This window comes from Scyliorhinus canicula, chromosome 1 (assembly GCF_902713615.1).
Source record: "Scyliorhinus canicula chromosome 1, sScyCan1.1, whole genome shotgun sequence".
NCBI lineage: Eukaryota > Metazoa > Chordata > Chondrichthyes > Carcharhiniformes > Scyliorhinidae > Scyliorhinus > Scyliorhinus canicula.
In genome coordinates, this window is record NC_052146.1 from 264,340,723 (window position 1) to 264,364,848 (window position 24,126).

The following is a 24,126-nucleotide window of genomic DNA, read 5'->3' on the forward strand; positions in this document are numbered from 1 at the left end:
ATTTTGTCAGCTACAGGGAAGATGACACCAAGAGTCCAATTGTACCATTTATCTAGCCAATTACAGGAAACCTCGTAATTGGATATCTGTGGCCATTTATTCTGTGCCGAGGAACACAACACCACATGGAGAGACCATAGAGTGAAACCTGCTGGTCGATAGAGGGGGCCAGGGCAGGGCCTCCTTTCAGGGTACTTTTAAACCCATGGAGAGGCCCTGGAAGCAAATACGTCGCCTGTGACAGCGGTGCCACCTGTACACCAAGACATCCCCCACCCCTCCGCCCACCCCTGAGGGCCAATGCCTGCAATTGTGCCAGATCCCGGCATCCCCAGTGCTAAGCAATACTGTTGTTATAAGCCATCCATTTCACATCAAGACTTATTAAGCAAACTACTTTTGCTATTCCTGAAAAGAATTTAATTAAAGGACATGCATCTACAGTTGCTCATCCGTAAAGTTCCCTGTTGTTTCTGATCAGTTTCGAAACTTTTATTTTTGAAGGGAAGGATTTTATTGTATGAGAACAATTTCCATATAAAATATTCTCACAGATGTTTTTCTTTGGGCAGGGGAATTATGAAATAGTTTCCCTACCTTTTAGGAAAGTCTTTGTTTTTCTTCCTCATCAGCAGCCTGCTGGAAACGCACATAACAGATTTATGGGGCCTTTGCCAAATATTAGCAAGTACACAGCAAGGACTTGGTTCATTCCCCACTGGTGTCTACAAAAGTCCTCCTTTCTATGAAACGGGTACTGAAGGGAATCCCTGCTTGAGGCCATTTCTTATTTTTTAGAAAATATTTTTTTGAGGCATTTATAATTTTAACAATTTTCAACATCAAATGTCAAAAGAAACAAAAACACAACAAAATAATCAACAAATCCACGAGACAAACCACAGCATGGCTTACACAAACAGTGCCACCTTCTCCAGACATCCCTCCGTTGGTTCTCCTGTCCTTACTCGTCTCTCCCATGCCTCCCCTTCCCCCCCCTCCCACCGCCCCTTCCCCCTGCCGACAGCTTAATGTTTCTCAAAGAAGTTGATGAACGGCTGCCACCTCTGAGCAAACCCCTGCAATGAACCCCTCAAGGCAAATTTAATTTTCTCAAGTCTGAGAAACCTTGTTATGTCGCTAACCCATACCCCCAACTTCGGGGGTTCCGAGTCCGAGTAAGATCCGTCTCCGGGCCATCAGGGAGGCAAAGGCCAGGAAGTCGGCCTCTCTCACTCCATGGGCTCCCGGGTCTTCCAACACCAAAGATCGCCACCTCTGGACTCGGAACCACCCTCATATGTAAGACCTCTGACATGATGTCAGCAAATCTCTGCCAGAAACCTCTCAGCCTCGGACATGCCCTAAACATATGGACATGGTTCGCAGGACCCTCCGCATAGCGCCCGCACCTATCCTCCACTTCCTCTAAGAACTTCTCGTCTGGGCCACAGTCATGTGTGCCCTGTGGACCACCTTAAACTGGATCAGGCTGAGCTGGCGCACGACGAGGATGCATTAACTCTCCTCAGGGCTTCCTCCCATAACCCGGTCTCCAACTCCCCACCCAGCTCTTCTTCCCACTTTCCCTTCACCTCCCCCATTGGGGCTCCTTCCCACTCCATCAGCTCCTTCTAGATTTCTGAGGCCTTCCCTCTCCTACTCCTGTTCTCGACACCACCTTATCCTGTAGCCCCTGGGGCGGCAAGTGCGGGAAGGTTGAAACCTGCCTCCGCACAAAATTCCTCACCTGCAGATACCATTCCCCCCCTGGCAACTCAAACTCCTCCTCCAGCTCCTCCAAGCTCTGGAAACCCTCATCAATAAAGAGATTCCCAAATCTCTGGATACCAACCCGCTGCCACCTCCGAAAACACCCCATCCAGCACCCCCCAGAGCAAACCGGTGGTTATCACTTATTGGGGCACACACCAACCCCCCCCTCTAACCCCATGTGATGCCAGCACTGTCCCCACACCCTCAGGGCTGCCACTACGACCGGGCTTGTGGATACTGAGCCTGTGAGAACGGCAGAGGTGCCTTAGCAATGCCCCCAGACTTGTGTCCTCACCTGATGTCGCCTCCACCCAGTACCACACCGAACCCTCCCCCACTGCCCACTTCCTCACCATCACAATATTCGCCCCCAGTAGTAATTAATGAACTTCGGAAGAACCACCACGCCCCGGCTCCAGCAGCACCTTTTTCACACGGGGGGTTTTACCCGCCCAAACAAATCCCAAGATCTCTGCATTCACTTCTTTGAAGAACGCCTTGGGGATAAACATTGTGAGGCTCTGAAAAACAAACATAAACCTCAGGAGGACCGTCATTTTAACTGTCTGAACCCGCCCCGCCAATGACAACGGGAGCGTATCCCACCTCCGAAAGTCTGTTCTTTTTTTTTTAAATTTAGATTACCCAATTATTTTTTCCAATTAAGGGGCAATTTAGCGTGGCCAATCCACCTACTCTGCACATTTTTGGGTTGTGGGGGCGAAACCCACGCAGACACGGGGAGAATGTGCAAACTCCACACGGACAGTGACCCAGAGCCAGGATCGAACCTGGGACCTCAGCGCCGTGAGGCGGTTGTGCTAACCACTAGGCCACCGTGCTGCCCTTCCCCCCCCCCTCATCTGTTCTACCAACCGTCCCAAATTCAGTTTATGTAGCTGCTCCCAATCCTCCGCCGCCTGGATACCCCAATATTGAAAGTTCCCTCCCACCATCTTGAACGGCATCTCACTCAATCTCTTTTCCTGCCCCCTTGCCTGGATCACAAAGACCTCACTCTTACCTATATTCAATCTGTATCCCGAAAACAGGTCAAATTCCTCAAATATCCACATAATCCCTCCAATCCCCCCCAGAGGGTCTGATATGTACAGAGGTAGATCGCCCGCATAGAGCGAGAGCCTGTGCTCCAACCCCTCCCTTACTATCCCCTGCCAGACCTTCAACGCTCTTAATGCATGCCAACGGCTCTATAGCCAAGGCAAACAACAGTGGGGAAAGTGGACACCCCTGCATCGTCCCGCGCAGCAGCCTGAAGCAATCTGATCTCCCCCGATTCGTCTGCACGCTCGCAACCGGTGCCTGGTATAGCACCCAATCCATAAATCCCTGCCCAAACCTAAACCGCCTCAGGACCTTCCATAAGTATTTCCACTCCACCCGATCAAAGGCCTTCTCTGTGTCCATGGCCACCACCAACTCAACCTCGCGCCCCTCTGGAGGCATCATAATTACATTAAGCAACCTCCTAATGTTGGTCGCCAAGTGCCGCCCCTTAACAAACCCCGTGTGGTCTTCCTGGGAACCTATGCAAGGAGACAGAGTCAGAGATAGAGGGAACAAGGACAAAACAAAAGGTAGAAAAGTGAATACGAAAAGTCATAGGTGGAGAAACCAAGGGCAAAATTCAAACAGGGCAAAAGAGAAAAATATTGTGAGCAAGACAAACAATGTGAAAAAGACAAACTTAAAGGCTCTGTGCCTTAATGCACGGAGCATTTGAAATACAGTGGATGAACGAATCGCGCAGATAGATGTAAATAGTTATGATATAATTGGGATTACGGAGATATGGCTGCAGGGTGACCAGGGATGGGACTGAATACCTGAGGACATTCAGTATTTAAGAAGGACAGGCTTAAAAGAAAAGGTGGTGGCATGGCACTGCTGGTTAAAGAGGATATTAACACAGTAATAAAAAACATTGTGGAGTCTGTATGGGTAGAGTTGAGAAATACCAAGGGGCAAAAAACATTAGTGGGTGTCATATATAGACCCCAAACTGCAGTGGTGATGTTGGGAATGGCATCAAACAGGAAATTAGAGATGCATGTAATAAGGGAATATCGGTGATCATGGGTGATTTTAATCTTCACATAGATTGGGCAAATCAAATTAGCCACAATGCCGTAGAGGAGGAATTCTTGGGGTCTATAAGGGATGGTTTTCTTGACCAATATGTGGAGGAACCAACTAGAGAGCAGGCCATCTTAGGCTGGGTACTGTGTAATGAGAAGGGAATCATTGCCGATCTGGCTGTGCGAGACCCCTTTAGAATGAGCGACCATAACATGATAGAATTTTTTAATAAGATGGAGAATGAAGCAGTTTATTCGGAGACTAGGGTGCTGAATCTTAATAAAGGTAACTTTGAAGATATGAGGCGTGAGTTGGCCTTGATAGATTGGGAGAGTTACTTAAAGAGTTGACTTAAAGAAGATAGGCAATGGCAAATATTCAAGGAACGCATGGGGGAACTACATTAACTGTTCATTCCTGTCTGGCACAAAAATAAAATGGGTAAAAGGGCCAATCCATGGCTTACAAAGGAAATTAGAGATAGTGTCCAATCCAAGGAAGATGCATACAGATTAGCCAAGAAGAATAATAGGTCTGAGGATTGGGAGCAATTAGAATTCAGCAAAGAAGGACGAAGGGATTGATTAAGAAGGGGAAAGTGTAGTACGAAAGGAAGCTTGCAGGGAAAATAAAAACTGAGTTTCTATAGACATGTGAAGAGAAAGAGATTGGTAAAGAGAAATGTAGGCCCCCTACAGACAGGAACAGGGGAATGCATTATAAGGGACAAAGAAATGGCTGAGCAATTGAATACATACTTTGGTTCTGTCTTCTCAAAAGAGGACACAAATCAGATACCAGAAATTTTGGAGAATGAAAAGTTTAGTGAGAGGGAAGAACTGAGGGAGGTCAACATTAGTAGTGCTGGGAAAATTGATGGGATTCAAGGCAGATAAATTCCCAGGGCCTGAGAATCTGCATCCCAGAGTGCTTAAGGAGGTGACTCTGGAAATAGTGGATGCATTGGTGGTCATCTTCCGGGATTCTATAGACTCTGGAACTGTGTCTGCAAATTAGAGGGTAGCTCACATCACTTCAATATTCAAAAAGGGAGGCAGAGAGAAAGCAGGGAATTATAGACCAGTGCACCTAACATCGGTAGTGGGGAAAATTCTTGAATCCATTGTCAAAAACTTTATAGCGGAACATTTGGAAAGCTATGGCAGGATCAGTCAGAGTCAGCATAGATTTATGAAGGCAAAATCATGCTTGACAAATCTGTTGGAATTCTTTGAAAATGTAACCAGTACAGTTGACAGGGGGGGAGCCAGTCGATATGGTATATTTGGACTTTCAGAAGACGTTTGACAAAGTCTCGCATAAGTGATTATTGTGCAAAATTAAAGCGCATCGAATTGGGGGAATTGTATTGACGTGGATAGAAAACTGGTTGGCAGAGAGGAAACAACGAGTAGGAATTAATGGGTCCTTTTTAAATAGGCAGGCATTAACTAGTGGGGTGCCACATGGATCGGTCCCGGGACCCCAGCTATTCACAATATATATTAATGATTTGGATGACGGAACAAAATGTAACATCTCAAAGTTTGCAGATGATACCAAGTTGGGTGGGAGGGTGAATTGTGCCGAGGATGCAGGGATCCTACAGTATGATCTGGACAGGTTGGGCGAGTGGGCAAATCAATGGCAGATGCAGTATAATTTGGATAAGTGTGAGGTTTTCACTTTGGAAACAAAAGCAGGAAGGCAGATTACTACCTGAATGGTTATAAATTGGGAGAGGAGAGTGTGCGGCGGGACCTAGGTGTCCTTGTGTACCAATCGCTGAAGGTAAGCATGTAGGTGCAGCCGGCGGTAAAGAAGACTAATGGTTGGCCTTCATTGCAAGAGGTTTCGAGTATAGAAGCAGGGATGTGTTGCTGCAATTATACAGGGCCTTGGTGAGGCCACACCTGGGGTACTGTGTGCAGTTTTGGTCTCCTTCTCTGAGGAAGGATGTTCTTGCTCTCAACGGAGTGCAGCGAAGGTTTACCAGACTAATTCCAGGGATGGCGGGACTGTCATATGGGGTGAGATTGACTAGGTTGGGATTGTTCTCGCTGGAGTTTAGAAGAATGAGGGGGGATCTCATAGAGACTTATAAAATTCTAACAGGACTAGACAGGGTAGATGCAGCGAAGATGTTCCCAATGATAGATGTGTCCAGAACCAGGGGTCACAGTTTGAGGATTCAGGGTAAACCATTTCAGACAGAGATGAGGAGTAATTTCTTCCTCCAAAGAGTGGTGAGCCTGTGGAATTCATTACCACAGGAAGTAGTTGATGCTAAATCATTGAATATATTCAAAGGGCGGCTACTTATAGCACTTGGGGAGAATGGGATCAAAGGCTATGAGGAGAAGCAGGATTAGGCTATTGAGTTGGATGATCAGCCATGATCGTGATGAATAGCGGAGCAGGCTCGAAGGGCCAAAAGTACTCCTCCTGCCCTATCTTCTATGTCTCTATGTATCCCCTATTACCCCAGGGACGCAGTCTTCGATCCTTGTGGCCAGGATCTTCGCCAATAGTTTGGCATCCACATTTAACCGGTCCTCAGGTGAAGACTAGCAGGTGATCTCCCTGTCATAACGGTTCCCATTTCCTTCAGAGGAAGGTCCTTAAGGGTGAAAACATGGGCTCTTTCCTCTTGCTCACCGCCACCACTAAAGTCTCCAGCACTGCAATCATGAAACTGTGAACGCTCTCTGTACCCTGGTATTCTGTTGGCAGAAATGCAAAAATAGAATTCAATAGCAGCCTTCAGAGATTAATTGCACCTAATCATTAAGAAGGACAGGCTGCCTTTAAGAAGATGATGTCATCTGTACCACATTCTAGCAGTGCACACTGCTTGACTCCTTGCTGAGCATTTAGACACCCAGCAGTCCTGCTCAGCTCAATGCTACATTCAGGTAAATAAAGAGGCAGTACTAAATTTGTATACTGTTTATCTCAAGTACAAATGTGGCTGTGAACCGTGATCGGAAAATGGGCCATAACCAATTTTTAAGGATGTTTCAATTGTACTCTGCTAAAGTCTCATTGAACAACCCTGACTGCAATTACTTTTCTTCATATGTTCTTTTATATACCTGAAGCTGGTTCTTTAAAGATTCTGGCTGGGATTCTATGCCAGCCGTCACTGGTAGCTGGGTTCCCGATGCGACGGAGAATCTTGCGTCAGGCAAAAAATGGGATCAGTGCCTGTGCTCCAGTTCCCTGCTGGTAGTGGCATTGGGGTTCTTTTGAACTCATTAGATCCTATTAATGAACATTAGGTTCTCCACACCTCCATGATGCTCCAGCCCTCTCAGGTAGGATCACGTGGGTGTGGATTGGTGCAAGCGTTTGCCTGCGTGGCCCTGATGCGGTGGACCTCGTGGTGGGCTCAGGGCTAAGTATTTAACATAGTGCCCCAAAGTTCATCCGAGGACCCCTCTCACCACACATTTAAAGTTCTGTCCACCCCTCCCCCAACCTCCCTATCCGAACCTCCCCCCACCAGAGACCTCCAGCACACTTGAATGCATCTCAAGTACCCTGCTTTAAACCTAACCACAATGTTTCTAAACATCTAGGAGTTAACTGCTTTCACTTCCTCTTTTTCTCAGCAAAAAAACACTTAACTGCTTTTCATGGTCTGGAGCTGCCAAGCATAGCTAGATGTTCATAGACATTGTGGCAGGGTAGTTGCTATGTATTCATCTGGCTGTCTGAAAGCTATTACCCTGTCAATTACAGCCTATTAAAAGCCATTTCTCTTTGAAAATGAATAGAAACTTCGCAGATCAAAGATTCGGAGGGGCTTGTGATGTGGTTTCAGCTTTCTTTGAAATAGCAGCTGCTGCTTTCGACACATATGTCTGAGACACCAGGTGTAAGGGACAGGTAAGTGAAGAAACTGTGATTTTTCACTGTTTCTGCCTGGACTGCTCATTCGCTTCTAGGCAGGGGTGACTGATGGGGAGGGTGGTCTCTCATATGGAGGTCTGATGGGGGGGATCTTCTGGGGGTCTCTGGTGGGGGTCTCTGATATGGGGGGCTCTGATATGGGAGCTCTTTGATAGGGTCTCTGATGGGCATCTGGTGGGGGCCGGTCTGCTCACCGTCATGCTTGTATGCTATGGGGCGGGGGTGGTGAACAGGCAATTCCCATGCTGGAGGAGGGTGGGGATGCCCTGACTTCTCAGTGGAGGGAGGGGACAGGAATTGCATTAGGGAGCAGGGAGGGAGGCCATCCGCCAGACTTCTGTATCTGGCCGTCTGCTCAAAATTAGGGGCTGGTTTAGCACACTGGGTTAAATCGCTGGCTTTTAAAGCAGACCAAGCAAGGCCAGCAGCACGGTTCAAGTCCCGTACCAGCCTCTCCGAATAGGCACCGGAATGTGGTGACTAGGGGCTTTTCACAGTAACTTCATTGAAGCCTACTCGTGACAATAAGCAATTTTATTTTTCAAATGGCAACCCGATAGCGGGATTCAGATTAGAATCCCTCGATCTCCCCGTCATGCATAAATTCGCAAAGCAAGAGAATAAATCGCTCCTGAATGCCATTCCAACTCCAGCACAAACCAGGTGCAATTGACTTTTGGTGGGAGCATATCGTCTCCCAAGCAGAGAATCCTACTCCCTATATCTGAAGGCATGCCTGCATCCTGCATAGATAACTGACCATGAAAATCTATCCTATGAGACATGGATGACCTAGAATGATTGTGTGCATATTTCTATATTCAGATGTTATATTAAACCAGTGTTTTTAGGAGGCTGGAGTAACTTAAGTGAATTATTTTTTATTAATTTACGGGATGTGGGCATCGCTGACTAGGCCAGCATTTCGTGCCCATCCCTAGTTGCCCTTCAGAGTTGCCTGGTGAGTTGCCTTCTTGAACCGCTGCAGTCCTTGAGGTGTAGGTACTCCCACTGTGCTGTTAGGGAGGGAATTCCAGGATGTTGCCCCAGCGACAGTGAAGGAATAGCATATATTTCTAAGTCAGGTTGGTGAGTGACTTGGAGGGGAACCTCCAGGCGGTGGGGTTCCCAGGTATTCGCTGTTCTTGTCCTTCTAGATGGTAGTAGTCGTGTGTTTAGAAGGTGCTAAGGAACCTTGGTGAGTTAGTGCAGTGCATCTTGTAGATAGTACACTCGGCTGCCACTGTTGTTGATGGTGGAGGGTTTGAATGTTTGTGGAAGGGGGAGCAATCATGCGGACTGCTTTGTCCTGGATGGTGTCGAGCTTCTTGAGTGTTGTTGGAGCTCATCCAAGCATGTGGAGAGTATTCCATTACATTCCTGACTTGTGCCTTGTAAATGGTGAACAGGCTTTAGTGGGATCAGGAGGCGAGCTCCTCGCTGTCGGACTCCTTGCCTTTGACCTGCCCTGATAGCCACAGTATTAATATGGCTAGTCCAGCTCAGTTTCTGATCAATGGTAACCCCAGGATGCTGATTATGGGGGATTCAGCGATGGTAATGTCATTGAATGTCAAGGGGTGGTGATTAGATCCTCTCTTGTAGGAGATGGTCATTGCCTAGCACTTGAATGGACCGAATGTAACTTGCCACTTGTCAGCCCAAGTCTGGATATTGTCCAGGTCTTGCTGAATTTTGGACATGGGCTGCTTCATTATATGAGGAGTCGCGAATGGTGCTGAACAGTGTGCAGTCATCCGTAAACATCCATACTTCTGACTTTATGACAGAAAGGACGTCATTGATGAAGCAACTGAAGGTGGTTGCGCCGAGGACACTACCCTGAGGAACTCCTGCAGTGATGTCCTGGAGCTGAGATGATTGACCTCCAACTACTACAATCATCTTCCTTTGTGCCAGGTATAACTCCAACCAGCGGAGAGTTTTCTCCCTGATTTCCATTGACTCCAGTTTAGCGAGAACTCCTTGATGTCATACTCAGTCAAATGTTGCCTCGATATCAAGGGCAGTCACTCTCACCTCACTTCTGGCATTTAACTGTTTTGTCCATGTTTGAACCAGGGCTGTAATAAGGTCAGGAACTGAGTGACTCTGGCGAATGCAAACTGAGCTACCGTGAGCAGGTTATTGCTGAATAAGTGCTGCTTGATAGCACTGTTGATGACTCCTTCCATCATTTTGCTGATGATAGAGAGTAGACTGATAGGGCGGTAATTGGCTGGGTTGGATTTGTCCTGTCTCTTGTGTACATGACACGCCTGGGCAATTTTCCACATTGCTGGGTAAATGCCAGTTCTGTAGCTGTACTGGAACAGCTTGGCTAGGGGTGTGGTAAATTCTAAAGTACGAGTTTTCAGTAGTATTGCAGGAATAGTGCCAGGGCCCATATCCTTTGCAGTATCGAGTGCCTTCATACATTTCCTGATATCACGTGGAGTGAATCGTATTGGCTGAAGACTGACATCTGTGATGCTGGGTACCTTTGGAGAAGACCGAGCTAGATCATCTACTTGGCACTTTTGGCTGAGTGCCGAGTAGATGATCTCGGTCTTCTCCGGAGGTACCCAGCATCACAGATGTCAGTCTTCAGCCAATACGATTCACTCCACGTTGCGAATGCCCCAGCCTTGTCTTTTGCACATATGTGCTGGGCTCCTCCATCATTGAGGATGGGGATATTTGTGGAGCCTCCTCCTCCAGTGAGTTGTTTAATTGTCCACCACCATTCACGGTCGGATGTGGCAGGACTACAGAGCTTGGATCTGATACGTTTGTTGTGGAATAGCTTAGCTCTGTCAATTACTTGCTGCTTATGCTGTTCAGCACACAAGTAGTCCTGTGTTGTTGCTTCAACAGGTTGATACTTCATTTTTGGGTATGCCTGATGTTGCCCCTGGCATGCTCTCCTGCACTCTTCATTGAACCAGGGTTGATCCCCTGGCTTGGTGGTAATGGTAGAGTGGGGGATATGCAGGGCCATGAGGTTGTAGATTGTGGTTGAATACAATTCGGCTGCTGCTGATGGCCCACAGTGATTAGGGACATGATGAATTCAGCCCATGCAGCGCCAATATTTTTTATTAGTTACAGTGTAACTCTTACTTTATTTTAATCAAGATCTATTTAGTTAAGTACATGCTGAATGTATGTTCCCTTGGTTGGTTACGGATAAATCTACAAAAAAGTGAGGTAAGTTAACTGTGCTTCCATTCATCTATAGAAACATCCTAATTCTTTCAGTATGTTGAAACTCCAGTTATTATATAATGCATTATTACTGAGATTTAGATTTTGAGAGATGTAATCACAGAGGATGTCAATTTTTGTGGAGCAACCATGTGGCTAAAATAATCCTCCTTATACAGTGCCCACTGTCTCAAAAGGTCTTTTCTCACAATTGCCAGCTTCAGCACAAATTGAATGTTTATTGTCAGGAAAACTTGGCAATATCACATAAAGGACTACTGGAAATGTTGAACGAGCCTCATGTCAGAAGTCATCAATATGATGAGTTGCCTTGCTGGATGCCTCAAGGCATCTTGAATATTATCTAAACACTTTTTCTGCACAGCTTGAGCATTGCTCATGAGTAGATAAAGATCAGGCCCTGGGGAATATCACAAGCATGTGCCTTTTAAAGGACTGCTGTTGAAAGTTAAAGCATTGTGAAAACGTGAAGGTAAGTTCATGATGATATAAAGTGTTGTACTCTTTGAAAAATGCTTCTGTCAATGCTGGAAATGGGGAAAACGTGAGAATTAAAGGACATTTAATTCAATGTGGAGACTTCAAATGGTTTTGAAGCATGCAGTGCTGTTTCCAGCGGCAGATTTGCAGATTCTGATGGAATCAGGTGCAAAGGTGATTGTCCTGTTTGGAACTTCAAAGCACATTCTCATGAGGATAACAGGAGGCAGCACACCATTCAATCTGTGCAGTACTGAACTCGACATCATATGCAGGAAAGAAAAACTGGGCAATTCAGCTAGGCAAGAGCAGTGGAATGGGCAAAAGAAGTGGTTGATAAATTCTAAAGGAATAGTTGAGAAGGATCTGACTATGTGGCCAAATGATCATAGAATCCCTACAGTACAGAAGGGGGCCATTTGGCCCATCAAATCTACACCAGCCCTTGGAAATAGCACCCTAACCTTTTGGACACTAAGGGACAATTTAGCGTGGCCAATCCACCTAACCGGCACATCTTTGGACTGTGGGAAGAAACTGGAGTACCCAGAAGAAACCCATGCAGACACGGGGAGAAAGTGCGAACTCCATACTGTCGCCCGAGGCCAGAATTGAACCCGGGACCCTGGAGCTGTGAGGTGTATGTGCTAACCACTGTGTCGCCCCTGATGATGCAGTGCAGCATCTGAAACCTGATTTGGTTTCTGGAGAAGTGGATGTGCTGCTCATGAAATAAATACAAAGAAGGTTGTCTTCACGGCACTAAATGACACTGTCCACAGAGGACAATCCTGCAATATCTCTGGCTGGAGTTGGTATTGGGCTCTGTATTTGTAAACAGTTGTGGAGGCCGGTGATACAGCATAATAAAGTTGTCAAGTAACTGCCATTTATCAGTAGATGACCCAAATATGTCAATCACAAAGAGCTATATACCAATACATTTATTGCTGGCTCATCCAAGCCCTGACATAATTCTACAGCTCTTTCATTGAATAGCGTATTATCAACCACACATTGTGCTACAATGTGTTACAATGATTTTGTATGTGAAATGCTCTGACGTCTCTAGTGTCAGCTTGAAGGTACGCTCTAAAGAAATATAGACCTCTCTGAAATGGATAGATTGGAGATGTTGAGGTAGTTTTCTTTAGAGAAGAAAACATTGAGCGGTGTTAGAGGTGTTCAAAATCAGACCATCATGTCTGTGTTGTCTGTTGGCAACAGCATCACAGCTCATTCTCTCACCCTTCCTTCCCCTTCATTTAAAACAAAAATTCAGGTGCTTATCCAATTCCCTTTTCAAAGCCATGATTGAATCTGCCTACACCACATTCTCTGGCAATCACATTAAATTTGTCTCCTTGAGATCTCGACCTTTTATGTGTGGGAACATTTTCCCCTTATTACTCTGTCCTGACCCCATGATTTTGAATACATTGATCAAATCTCCACTCAACCTTCTTTTCTGTAAGGAAAATAGTCCTATCCTCTCCAATCCATCTTCATAATTGAAGTTCATCATCCCTGGAACCATTGTCATAAATATTTTTTGCACCTTCTTTAATGTCTTCACAATTTTTCCTGAAGTGCTAGAGCTAGACATAATACTCGACCTGGCACAAAACTAGTGACTTAAGCAAAATCCATCTTACCTCATTGCTTTTGTACTCTCTTAATAAGGCCCAGAATACTGTATGCCTTATTAACAGCTCTCAATCTGTTCTGCCACCTTCAACGACTCGTGCACATATACTCCCAGGTCCCTCTGATCCTGCGCCCCCTTTAGAGTTGTAGCATTTATTTTATATTACCACGGTACTGTTTTATATTTTATATTGTTGTGGTAATTGTTATAATGTTGTCACTTGGATCCCGATCAAACTCCACTTTATGGACTAGTCTGAATTACAACTATCAGTAATAGACAAAATGATGCAAAATTAGTGGTACATAGTACATACAGTACCGGAGGCCATTCGGCCCATCGAGTCTGCACTGACCCACATAAGCCCACACTGTAGTCAAGGTAGCTGAGAGAGTCATTAGGCGTATTAGCCTATGCCCAAAATTATAAACTGAAGGATCTCTTATCATAGAATTGACATGATGTGGAGATGCTGGCGTTGGACTGGGGTGAGCATAGTAAGAAGTCTTACAACACCAGGTTAAAGTCCAACAGGTTTGTTTCAAACACTAGCTTTCGGAGCACTGCTCCTTCCTCAGATGAATTCACCTGAAGAAGGAGCAGTGCTCTGAAAGCTAGTGTTTGGACTTTAGCCTGGTGGTTGTAAGACATAGAATTGACAGTGCAGAAGGAGGCCATTCAGTCCATCAGGCCTGCACCGGCCCTTAAAAGAGTACCCTACTAGGGCAGCACGGTGGCACAGTGGTTAGCATTGCTGCCTACGGTGCTGAGGACCCGGGTTCGAATCCCGGCCCTGGGTCACTGTCCGTGTGGAGTTTGCACATTCTCCCCGTGTCTGCGTGGGTTTCACCCCCACAACCCAAAAGATGTGCAGGACAGGTGGATTGGCCATTCTAAATTGCCCCTTAATTGGAAAAAATAATTGGGTACTCTAAATTTAAAAAAAAAAGAGTACCCTACTTAAGCCCATGCCTCCACCCTATCCCTATAAACCAGTAACCTCACCTAATCTTTTGGACAAAGGGGCAATTTAGCATGGTCAATCTACCTAACCTGCACATCTTTGGACTGTGGGAGAAAACTGGAGCACCTGGAGAAAACCCACGCAGACATGAGGAGTACGTAAGTGCAAATTCCACACTGCCACCTGATGCTCGAATTGAACCTGGGTCCCTGGAGCTGGGAGGCAGCAGTACTCACCACTGTGCCACCACACCACCCATATCTTTTAGAACTCATCAGATGCAATAACATCAATGAACAAAGAGTTATCAGTAATCTGGGCACATTGTTAATGCCCATCATCTGTGTAGTTTGGGAGATTCTGTCACTGATAGCAAAAATAAACCACTGTTCATCATCCACAAGAATACAAAATAATAATTTAAGGTATTCTTGTGTACGAACATAAGAAGTAGGAACTGAAGAAGCCACAGTGTTTATATGGCTGGTTCAGTTCAGCTTCTGGGCCAATAATTCTGAGGAAGAATCGTATGTATTCTATTCGAAACTTGCTGAGCATTTCCTGAACTTTGTTTTTATTTCAGCTTTTCAACTCAGTATTTTTTAAATTATTTAAGAAAATAAAGTGTTACATTTATAAAGGGACCAAAGGGGGCACCGGGATTTGAACCAGGGACCTCTTGATCTGCAGTCAAATGCTCTACCTCTGAGCTATACCCCCACAGTTAAGTGTTACATTTATCATAGAAATTATAGAAGTTACAGTGCAGAAGGAGGCCATTTGGCCCATCGAGTCTACACCAGCCCTTACAAAGAGCACCCTACTCAAGCCCAAGTATCTACCCTATCCCCGTTACCCAGTAACCCCCACTTAAACTTTTTTGCACACTAAGGGCAATTTAGCCTGGCCACTCCACCTAACCTGTACATCTTTGGACTGTGAGAAAACCGGAGGACCCGAAGGAAACCCACCCAGACATGGGGAGAACGTGCAGACTCCACACAGACAGTGACCCAGCTGGGAATCAATAACAGTCTTGCCTTTCAGTCAAAAGATTCTGGGTTCAAGTCCTGCTCCAGGCTGGTGTGCAAAAATCAAGCTTCATTCTCCAGGGCAACACTGAGGGAGTGCTGCATCGTCAGGTGTACCACCTTACAGATGAGATTTAAACTGATACTTCATTTGCCTAATTGGGTGGATGTGCAACATCCCATATTCATCTCACGAGCAGAGCAGAGTTCTCCATGGCAGGCAGTGTCCTGGCCAATATTTATCCCTCAGTGAACATGACCAAAAACAGATCATCAGGTCCTTAGATCAGTCTGCTGTTTGTGGCAGTTTGCTGCGTCCAAAATAACGGACAGTGACGATACACTGACAGTAATTCACTTGCCTTGGGGCATCGGGTGATTGTGAAAGGTGCTGTGTCTGTTGAGGTGACGTTCAGCACACTGGGCTAAATAGCTGGCTTTTAAAGCAGACCAAGGCAGGCCAGCAGCACGGTTCAATTCCTGTACCAGTCTCCCTGAACAGGCGCTGGAATGTGGCGACTAGGGGCTTTTCACAGTAACTTCATTTGAACCCTACTTGTGACAATAAGCGATTTTCATTTCATCTTTTCATTTTCAGTGAGGAGAAGTGGACGAAACGAAACTACAACTCCAAACAGGCTTTTTTGGGGGGGGAACACAGGCGGGCACATGCGCAGTCCGCAGTCCCGGGTGGACGGTGGCTGCCGAGGGGAGACGGAGAGCGCGGTTTGGAACTCGAGTTTCGAAAAAGGAGGGAGGGAGAGAAACGCGCGAGTGACTGACGAACATCAGGCAGCCCAAGTGAGGTTGAGGCTGGAGGTGCGGGTTCCCATCGAGTGCGGATCCGAACGCCGTGTCCTGAGAGGGCACGGAAAAGGAGGAAGAGTTTAAATTCAGACGAATAGATAAAGAAGCAAGCGGGAGAGCAGAAGCGGGGGACAGCAGGTTAGGACACGCGCAGGACTGCCCTCCCCACCGCCAGCCGCGAGATGGACGGTTTCGCCGGTAGTTTGGGTGAGTTATATAAAAAAAACAATTAGGAAAAAAAAAAACCACAAGCCGCGAAGGGACGGCTGAGATAAGCTGTGGGGTCGGTGGTGGGAATGGCGAGCTTGGTGCTGAGGGAAGGACAGGAGCCCGGGTGAAGGCTCTCCTGGTAACTTTGTGTATTTTTTAAACCCCAATCTTATTTGTGCTGGAGTCCCTGCCCGGATTGCAGGAGGTGACAGCTTGACATGGCGGGGTGGGCGGGCGGTGAGGATTTGTCGGTGCCTTTCGAGCATGATGCCGCTGTCTGGCCGGATTTGGGCTTTGGTTTTTGCGGCTTGTGGATTTTGCGGCGGCGCCACAGCCAAGAGCCATGTCCGAGCCCGACCGAGCGGCTCAGCACAGCCATTGCTGCACTGCGCCTGCGGGTCCTAGTGCCCGGTGCGAACTAAATTGCTCTGCAGCTTCATATCTGATAAGGATATTCACACCTCCACACCACCGCCCCCCCACCTCCACACCACCGCCCCCCCACCCCCAATTCACCACCCCCCACCCCCAATTCACCACCCCCCCGCCCCCCCACCCCCAATTCACCACCCCCCCGCCCCCCCACCCCCAATTCACCACCCCCCCACCCCCAATTCACCACCCCCCCCGCCCCCCCACCCCCAATTCACCACCCCCCACCCCCAATTCACCACCCCCCCACCCCCAATTCACCACCCCCCCACCCCCAATTCACCACCCCCCCCACCCCAATTCACCACCCCCCCACCCCCAATTCACCACCCCCCCACCCCCAATTCACCACCCCCCCCACCCCCAATTCACCACCCCCCCACCCCCAATTCACCACCCCCCCCACCCCAATTCACCACCCCCCCACCCCAATTCACCACCCCCCCCACCCCCAATTCACCACCCCCCCACCCCCAATTCACCACCCCCCCCCCCCCAATTCACCACCCCCCCCACCCCCAATTCACCACCCCCCCCACCCCCAATTCACCACCCCCCACCCCCAATTCACCACCCCCCCACCCCAATTCACCACCCCCCCCAATTCACCACCCCCCCCAATTCACCACCCCCCCCAATTCACCACCCCCCCCAATTCACCACCCCCCCCAATTCACCACCCCCCCCAATTCACCACCCCCCCAATTCACCACCCCCCCACACCCCCAATTCACCACCCCCCCCACACCCCCAATTCACCACCCCCCCACACCCCCAATTCACCACCCCCCCACACCCCCAATTCACCACCCCCCCACACCCCCAATTCACCACCCCCCCACACCCCCAATTCACCACACCCCCAATTCACCACCCCCCCACACCCCCAATTCACCACCCCCCCACCCCAATTCACCGCCCCCACCTCCAATTCACCGCCCCCACCTCCAATTCACGCCACCCACCTCCAATTCACCGCCCCACCTCCAATTCACCCGCCCCCACCTCCAATTCACCGCCCACCACCTCCAATTCACCGCCCCCACCTCCAATTCACCGCCCCCACCTCCAATTCACCGCCCCCACCTCCAATTCACCGCCCCCACCCCCAATTCACCGCCCCCACCCCCAATTCACCGCCCCCACCCCCAATTCACCGCCCCCACCCCCAATTCACCGCCCCCACCCCCAATTCACCGCCCCCACCCCCAATTCACCGCCCCACCCCATTCACGCGCCCCCACCCCCAATTCCACCGCGCCCCACCCCCAATTCACCACCCCACCCCCTCACCCCCCCACCCATTCACCACCCCCCCACCCCCAATTCACCACCCCCCCACCCCCAATTCACCACCCCCCCACCCCCAATTCACCACCCCCCCACCCCCAATTCACCACCCCCCCCACCCCCAATTCACCACCCCCCCACCCCCAATTCACCACCCCCCCACCCCCAATTCACCACCCCCCCACCCCCAATTCACCACCCCCCCACCCCAATTCACCACCCCCCCACCCCCAATTCACCACCCCCCCACCCCCAATTCACCACCCCCCCACCCCCAATTCACCACCCCCCCCACCCCCAATCCACCACCCCCCCACCCCCAATTCACCACCCCCCCACCCCCACTTCACCACCCCCCCACCCCCAATTCACCACCCCCCCCCAATTCACCACCCCCCCAATTCACCACCCCCCCCAATTCACCACCCCCCCAATTCACCACCCCCCCCAATTCACCACCCCCCCCAATTCACCACCCCCCCAATTCACCACCCCCCCAATTCACCACCCCCCCAATTCACCACCCCCCCCAATTCACCACCCCCCCCAATTCACCACCCCCCCAATTCACCACCCCCCCAATTCACCACCCCCCCAATTCACCACCCCCCCAATTCACCGCCCCCCCCACCCCCAACTCACCGCCCCCCCACCCCCAACTCACCGCCCCCCCACTCCCAATTCACCATCCCTCCACCCCCAATTCACCACCCCACTCCCAATTCACCACCCCCACCCAATTTACCACCCCCACCCCCAATTCACCACCCCCACCACCCCCCCCAATTCACCACCCCCACCCCCAATTCACCCCCCCCCCAAGTCCCAATTTGTTGCAAATGTAGACTTTTAGGCGGGATGGGGAAATTCTCAGTTGAGGAAAAAGTATGTGCTGGAGTGGAAGGTTGTATTGTTGGACTAAATGCAATCCAAGTTGTAGAAATTTCATTAACATTGCCTCCAATTTCCAGCTTTGTCTTTCCTCACATGATCCATCTCAGATTCTTCTTTTCCTCGATCCTTCAGTTTATAATTTTGGGCATAGGCTAATATGCCTGATGACTCTCTCAGCTACCTTGACTACTGTGTGGGCTTAAGTGGGTAGGTGCAGACTCGATGGGCCGCATGGCCTCCTTCTGCACTGTATGTTCTATGTACACTTCTTCGCGTACCAGTTTATGTACCACTTTATTCACTTGTACCACTTTCTTCATCGGCAAGTGAAAACTTTTTCCTTGAGGGTTGTGAGCCTTTGTGGTGGCGGCAGAGTCTTCGCATAACTTAAGGCAGTGCTAGATATATTCACGATGAGTGAGGGGGTGAGAGGTTATCGAGGTAGGCAGGAATGTGGAATGGAGGTTAAAATTAGATCAGTTGTGACCTTATTGAGGGGTCTAGGTGGCTGAGCCCTGCTCTTTGTTGTTTGTTTTGATGACGCAATCTTGCATGTGTGCAGTATGTGAGCTGGTGGCTGAGAGTGTGAGAAGTGATGGCATTTCTTCTTCATCACTGTCTTCCCACTCGTTAACCTGTTTCCTCCACCACTGCCTGACAAAGGGACAGTTCTTGGGTAACTGAAAGGAGGAAGCCAAAAGAGTGGGGTTGCAGTGGGTTGCAGTGAGTGGCAGGAGGGCTGTGGGGGGCATAGTGGTAACCACCTACAGCTTATTTAAATCAGAAGATATTGTGGGGTGTGGGAGAAGCAGAATGTGAAGGACTTGGGAAAGAGCATACCGTCAACTTCTATGGCTTCAGCCCTGCCGTTGTTCATGGCCATGGCCAGTCCCATGATGGCGACCACTGTCTCCTCCATCATGGTGATGACATGCTGCGATGTCTGACCCCTGCCAATTAGCTGCTACTGCCTCTGGTTGTGTGCCTGTGTGTCCTGCAAGGGTGACAGAGGTATGGTGAACTCTATTTGGATAATGTGGTTGTCCTATTATTGATGGAAATTGTTGGTTGATTGCTCGTGATGAGGCTGGTGATGAAATGATGGGATATGGCAGTCAAACGGGCATTCACTGGCCTTGACCACTCTTACAATGTGTTACGATCCTTGCAGAGACCGAGAACTTTTAGAACTTCCAGCGAATGAAAGGATTATGCGCCAAGATTTTAGTTTTGAGACTTTTTCTGGAACACGCAAAGTTGACTAAATGCTATTTCAGTCGGCAATTTAGACTCTAAACTACATGAAAGATCTCATATTTGAAACAACTGAAAATCTCCCTCTGAGTTATTCCTTATTCCGTCTCTTAATTCTCCAGAAACCAATCTCAAGTAATTCTTGGCTCCTGAGGGCTTCCTTCCTTTTTCTTTTCCAGTCGATAACCTCCATTTCCTGTAACAGCTTCGTTTTGTGGGTCACCCTCAAGATTCCTCCTTCTGTCCAAGCCCAGACAAATATTCTAGATTTTTTTGTAAATTATTTGGGCTAAGTCTTGGAATTCAATCCGAGCGTGAGCTCCCATCCACGTTCTTGTGTGGTGAACCATAGTGGTCTTGGTTCATAGGGCATAATTTCAAAATATGTGGCAGCACAGTGGTTAGCACTGCTGCCTCTCAGCTCCAATTCCAGCCTCGGGTGACTGTGTGGAGTTTGCTTCCTCCCCGTGTCTGCATGGGTTTTCTCTGGGTGCTCCGATTTTCTCTCACACTCCAAAAATGTGCAGGTTAGGTGAATTTGGCCCCTTTAGTGTCCAAAAGGTTTGGTGGGGTTACCGGGATAGGGTAGAGGCATGGGCTTAAGTAGGGTTCTCTTTCCAACGGCCAGTGCAGACTCGATGGGCTGAATGGCCTCCTGCAGTGTAAATTCTATGATTCTATGTGGGTGATATGAAACTTGGAAGTATTGTAAACGGTGAGGAAGATAGTGCAGAACTTTAAAAAAAACATAGATCATAGTTGGTGGAATACTGTGGACAATTGGCAGATGAAGTTCAAGTGGAGAAATATGAAGTGATTCATTTTGGTAAGAAGAACATGAAGTGGAAACATAAAATAAAGGGAACAATTCTGAAGGGGGTGCAGGACGAGAGTGACCTGGGTGCATATGTAACTCATTGAAGGTGGCAAGATCGGTTGAGAATGAGTTTAATAAAGCAACCAGTGTCCTAGGCTTTATTAATGAACGTAGAGTACAAGAGCAAGGAGATTATGTTGAATTTGTACAGGACACCAGTTTGGCCTTAGCTGGAGCATTGCGTTCAGTTCTGGGCAGTGCACATTGAAGGCACTGGAGAGAGTGCTAAAAAAGATTTATGAGAATGGATTGTAAGGGCCCTTCCTGTTGATTCCCTTTTTTCCACTTACTTTATTTTTGTTTATCATTTTGAACCATGGATGCTTAATGGACATATCTTTAAGTTGAGCAGGGGAATGGGCAACCTGAAAATTACAAAATAGTACATCGTGCAGAACAAAGAATTTTTGGCACCTGAGGGAGAAGTGGGACTCTGTTCGATTGGTTGGCTGGTGGCCAATGAATTGGCCAAAAGGCTGTGTTCTGCCTGGTGACAGGACGTGATTGGGTCCTGCCTGAGTTGGTTGATTTTCAGAGAGCCAAGTTCAGTTTGAATCCTGGATGCTTGGAGGAAAGGACCTGCTCTCCCTCTCTCCCTTGTGTTTCTCCAGAAAAGCTGCTGTATTTCTGAAATTTCCAAAACCTGAATGAATTTACAGTGAAAAATATTACAGACTGGAAACAGAACACGTCGAACTGAAAGCTTAAATTGAAGCTCGGTGTGTTGAAACAACCATCTGAAACAAAGACTCTTATCTTTTTACTTTCATTATTATATTTACACCCCTCTTACCTCTGTTTGTTTTGTGTGTAGAGAGGGTGGGGTGAGTTGTGTGTGGGGTTAGGAATTAAATAATAGTTAGCCAGTTGTATTGCTTTCATATTTGATTTTAGTTACTATTGTTAATAAAATTAATTGTTTAAATTTACAAATCTGATTAGTTATTGGGAGGCTAAGGGCCAAAGAGTTTGAGTGTTTTTTTTCTAACACATATTTATTAATTTCAACTATGTAACGGCCCCCTCAGGGCAGCACGCTGGCGCAGCGGTTAGCACTGTTGCCAACGTCGCTGAGGATCTGGGTTCAATCCCTACCCCACCTCACTGTCTTGTTTGTGTAGAGTTTGCATATTCTCTGCGTGTCCCCACAACCCAACGATGTGCAGGTTAGATGGATTGGCCATCCTAAATTGCCCCCCCCCCTGCTCCCTGTCTTTCGGTACTTAGTTAGGCCACACTTGGAGTATACTGTTCAATTCTGGTTGCTATACTACCATACTACCAGGAGGATGTGGAGGCTTTAGAGAGGGTGCAGAAGAGATTTACCAGGATGTTGCCTGGTATGGAGGGCATTAGCTATGAGGAGAGGTTGAATAAACTTGGTTTGTTCTCACTGGAATGACGGAGGTTGAGGGGCGACCTGATAGAGGTCTACAAAATCATGAGGGGCATAGACAGAGTGGATAGTCAGAGACATTTTCCCAGGGTAGAGGGGTCAATTACTAGGGGGCATAGGTTTAAGGTGCGAGGGGCAAGGTTTAGAGGAGATGTACGAGGCAAGTTGTTTTTATACAGGGTAGTGGGTGCCTGGAACTCGCTGCCGGAGGAGTGGTGGAAGCCACAATGGCGACGTTTAAGGGGCATCTTGACAAATACATGAACAGGATGGGAATAGAGGGAATATGGACCCCGGAAGTGTAGAAGATTTTAATTTAGATGGGCAGCAGGGTCGGCACAGGCTTGGAGGGCTGAAAGGCCTGTTCCTGTGCTGTACTTTTCTTTGTTCTTTGCTTGGCCCCTGCCCTTCCCAGCATTCGGCCTCCACCCTCGCACCTGCTGGCTGCAAGCATGTTAATGAAGTTTGCCTGCTGGTCGTGTAGGAATGAACCATTGCACGTGAATTGCACATCACGATCATGGTGCTTATTTTCAGATCTTATCGAGTTTTGGGCTTGGAAAGTCTCCCATTTGTGTGGAAGAACAAAACCAGGGGCTGGTTTAGCACACTGGGCTAAATCACTGGCTTTTAAAGCAGACCAAGGCAGGCCAGCAGCACGGTTCAATTCCTGTACCAGCCTCCCCGAACAGGCCCTGGAATGTGGCGACTAGGGGATTTTCACAGTAACTTCATTGAAGCCTACTCGTGACAATAAGCGATTTTCATTTCATTTTTATTACAGATAGTCACCAAGAAATTAAAAGATTTTCTTTTAAAATTTGTTTGCCCATGTGATTGATGAGATTGTGGCACTTGCAATCATGGACAGCAGTTATTGACAATTGTGTAGGTTTGTTTAAGAGGTAGCTAGATATGCATATATGCAAGATGGGAATAAATTGTTGATAGAGTTAAATGAGGAATCTTAAGTGTGGCATAAATGACAGCATTCACTGAGTGGACTGAATGGCCTGTTTTTGTGCTGTATATCTAATTCTATGAAATAAGTATTAGAACTGACATTTGAACAGCCCATATTGGATTTAGTGATAAGTAACAGACCAAAATTAATTAGCGTTCTGGCAGTATCGGAAAGGCAACCGGTAACCACAATATGATTGAATTTGATGTTGGACTTAAGAGAAAGGGAAGAGAGAAACACATTTAAGTAAGGCAGATTTTAGAAATAAATTGGACACGGTGAGCTAGACTGAACTGTTCGGGATAAACCCACAGAAAAACAGTGGGAAGTAGAGACATAATTATTTTGCATCATAGCAAGCTAGTATATACCCCTGGAAAGAAAAGAACACTTGTATATTTAAACAACCAATGAGGGTAGAGATGGGATTAAACTAAAAGGTTTGCACAAAACAAGGGAATGGAAAGGTCAGAGCATCTGGAAAGCTATTTTTTAAATGCATTGAAATGTGTAAAATGGGGTAAACAAAAATGGACAAAGATGGACAAACCGTCAAGACTTAGAATCATAGAATCTTTCCAGTGCAGAAGGAGGCCATTCGGCCAATCGGGTTTGCACCGACCCTCGGAAAAAGCACCCTACCCAGGCCTACTCCTATGCCCCATCCCAGTAACCCTACCCAACTTGCACATCTTTGGACTGTGGCAGGAAATTGGAGCACCTGGAGGAAACCCACGCAGACACGAGAGGACATGTAAACTCCACACAGTCACCCAAGGCCAGAATCAGACCAGCATCCATGATTCTGTAAGGCAGCAGTGTTAACCACTGTGCCACCGTGCAGACTTGATGTATTGCGC

The 24,126-nt window shown here is 47.8% G+C and overlaps 1 protein-coding gene and 1 non-coding gene across 3 annotated transcripts in view; one reads left to right on the top strand and one right to left on the bottom strand.

Moving 5' to 3' along the window:
* The window catches only part of LOC119973985 (echinoderm microtubule-associated protein-like 4), a 403,736-nt gene that overhangs the window by 25,666 nt on the left and 353,944 nt on the right, over positions 1 to 24,126 (top strand). The window contains exon 1 of one of the 2 annotated variants that reach the window (XM_038812749.1): positions 15,874 to 16,156. The exons of the other annotated variant lie outside the window; for it this stretch is intronic. Within the exon in view, the coding sequence (XP_038668677.1) occupies positions 16,132 to 16,156 (25 nt within the window). The 5' untranslated portion in view covers positions 15,874 to 16,131. Of the gene's footprint in view, positions 1 to 15,873; positions 16,157 to 24,126 lie in introns of those variants that run through there. 2 annotated transcript variants of the gene reach the window in all.
* Positions 14,760 to 14,831, bottom strand: trnac-gca. Its single transcript has one exon. It is a non-coding gene; the product is annotated as a tRNA-Cys (tRNA).